The 1,653-nt window shown below is 36.1% G+C and overlaps 1 protein-coding gene across 1 annotated transcript; it reads left to right on the top strand.

Annotated features, from left to right (window-relative positions):
* Nucleotides 1-175: 175 nt before the first annotated feature.
* Nucleotides 176-1,285, top strand: LOC108767426 (uncharacterized). Its single transcript, XM_018517330.1, has one exon. The coding sequence runs from the start codon at nt 176-178 to the stop codon at nt 1,283-1,285; it is 1,110 nt and encodes a 369-aa protein (XP_018372832.1).
* The last annotated feature ends 368 nt before the right edge of the window (nt 1,286-1,653 follow it).

The following is a 1,653-nucleotide window of genomic DNA, read 5'->3' as shown; positions in this document are numbered from 1 at the left end:
AATTTAACGCAGTGCAACCTAGCAGTTTTTGTCCATGAATAGTTTCTTTTTCAATTATAATATTGCTCTGATTGTAATTTATTTTGTCTTGTCAATTACATTCTTTTAAGTTCTGTTCCTTTTGTACACAGCCATTTTTGCTAAACTCCTTAGTCAATTATTTTACTTTAGCGTCATGGCGTTTCGCAATTTACTTACCTGCTTTGTGTGTAATAATCGTTATCAACCGAGGCTTATGAGGCGAATCGATGGCGAGAATAATGATGCTAAACGAGATATTGCAATCTTGCGTCGTGATAATGCTGGACTTCCAGCTTTGGAAGTGAACGATCAAACAAGATTGTGCATGAATTGTAATATTTCGATTCTTGAGGAAATTGATCTAATTTTGCAAGATGAAAGACACATGAGGCTAAATGTCCTGACACAAACTCGAAGTGCATCTTGTTTAATTTGTGATCAGGAAGACAATGTGGAAAGGCTTTGTATGAAGGCTCGTGTGAATATTTTCATTACGTCGAATATTTATATTCCTAATAATGTAAGATCTTGCAGAATTCATTTAGATGGGAGAGGGTTTCTTTTACAACCGTTACATGCCGGATTGAGGTCGATCAATCGGCCATATGTTATAAAAGGACAAGAACTGCAAGAATTCATTAACGAACTCCGAAACAATGCTTTATCATCTTCGAAATACGAGGATGAAGAAGACTTTGATGATGAAGAGTTTCACGCTATGACTTCATTAACGAAGGAGCAGTTTCGAGACCTTTTTTCTTTTTGTGATAGAATACCTGTACAGGTAGGTTTTGAATATATTACAAAAAATAATCTTTTGCTTTTCTTAACTAAAATGAGGCATGGTATTAGTGATAATGCTTTGGAAGTTATCTTCAAATACTCTAGTCGCCAGGTAGTTAGTTACGTGATAGATAAAGTAAGAAAATCATTATTATTAAGATTTGTAAAAGAAAATATTGGGTTTCAATCAATCACTAGAGATGCCTACATACAGCAACATGTGACCGATTTCGCCAATGTTCTGTACAATCTGGATCCAAATGTACCGGAAGCTATTGGATATGTCGATGGTACATATTCTTATATTGAGGAAAGTAGTAACTTTCGGGTGTTAAGACAATCGTTTTCTTTACATAAAGGTCGTTATTTGATAAAACTCGTATTGGTTGTCGCACCCGATGGTTACATTCTCGACATTCAGGGCCCTTATTTTTCAGACAGCCGAAATAATGATGCTGCTCTGTTGCGAGACCAACTTTAAAATGATGTGTTTGAAATGAAAAACTGGTTTCAAGCAAATGACATTTTGATCATTGATCGCGGATTTAGAGACGCACTTGATCTACTAGTCTTGACATACGTTACTATATGCCAGAACCCCTAGAGCATGGTCAAAGTCAATTAACTACAGAGCAAGCTAATCAAACAAGAGTCATAACCAAAACAAGATGGATTGTAGAAGCGCGAAACGGCTATATTAAGTCGATCTTTAAGTTTTTGGCTCAAGTGGTAAGAATACCTCATGCACCCCATATTGGTGACTTTTATCGCATTGTAGGCGCTATTATAAACAGGTATCATCAACCAATTCATATGGATGGTTGTGATGCAGAAGCAGCTAGAAGAATT

This window comes from Trachymyrmex cornetzi, unplaced genomic scaffold, assembly GCF_001594075.2.
Source record: "Trachymyrmex cornetzi isolate Tcor2-1 unplaced genomic scaffold, Tcor1.1 scaffold671, whole genome shotgun sequence".
Classification (NCBI taxonomy): domain Eukaryota; kingdom Metazoa; phylum Arthropoda; class Insecta; order Hymenoptera; family Formicidae; genus Trachymyrmex; species Trachymyrmex cornetzi.
Note: the sequence above shows the minus strand (reverse complement) of the source record. Positions and strands in the feature narration are given on the sequence as shown.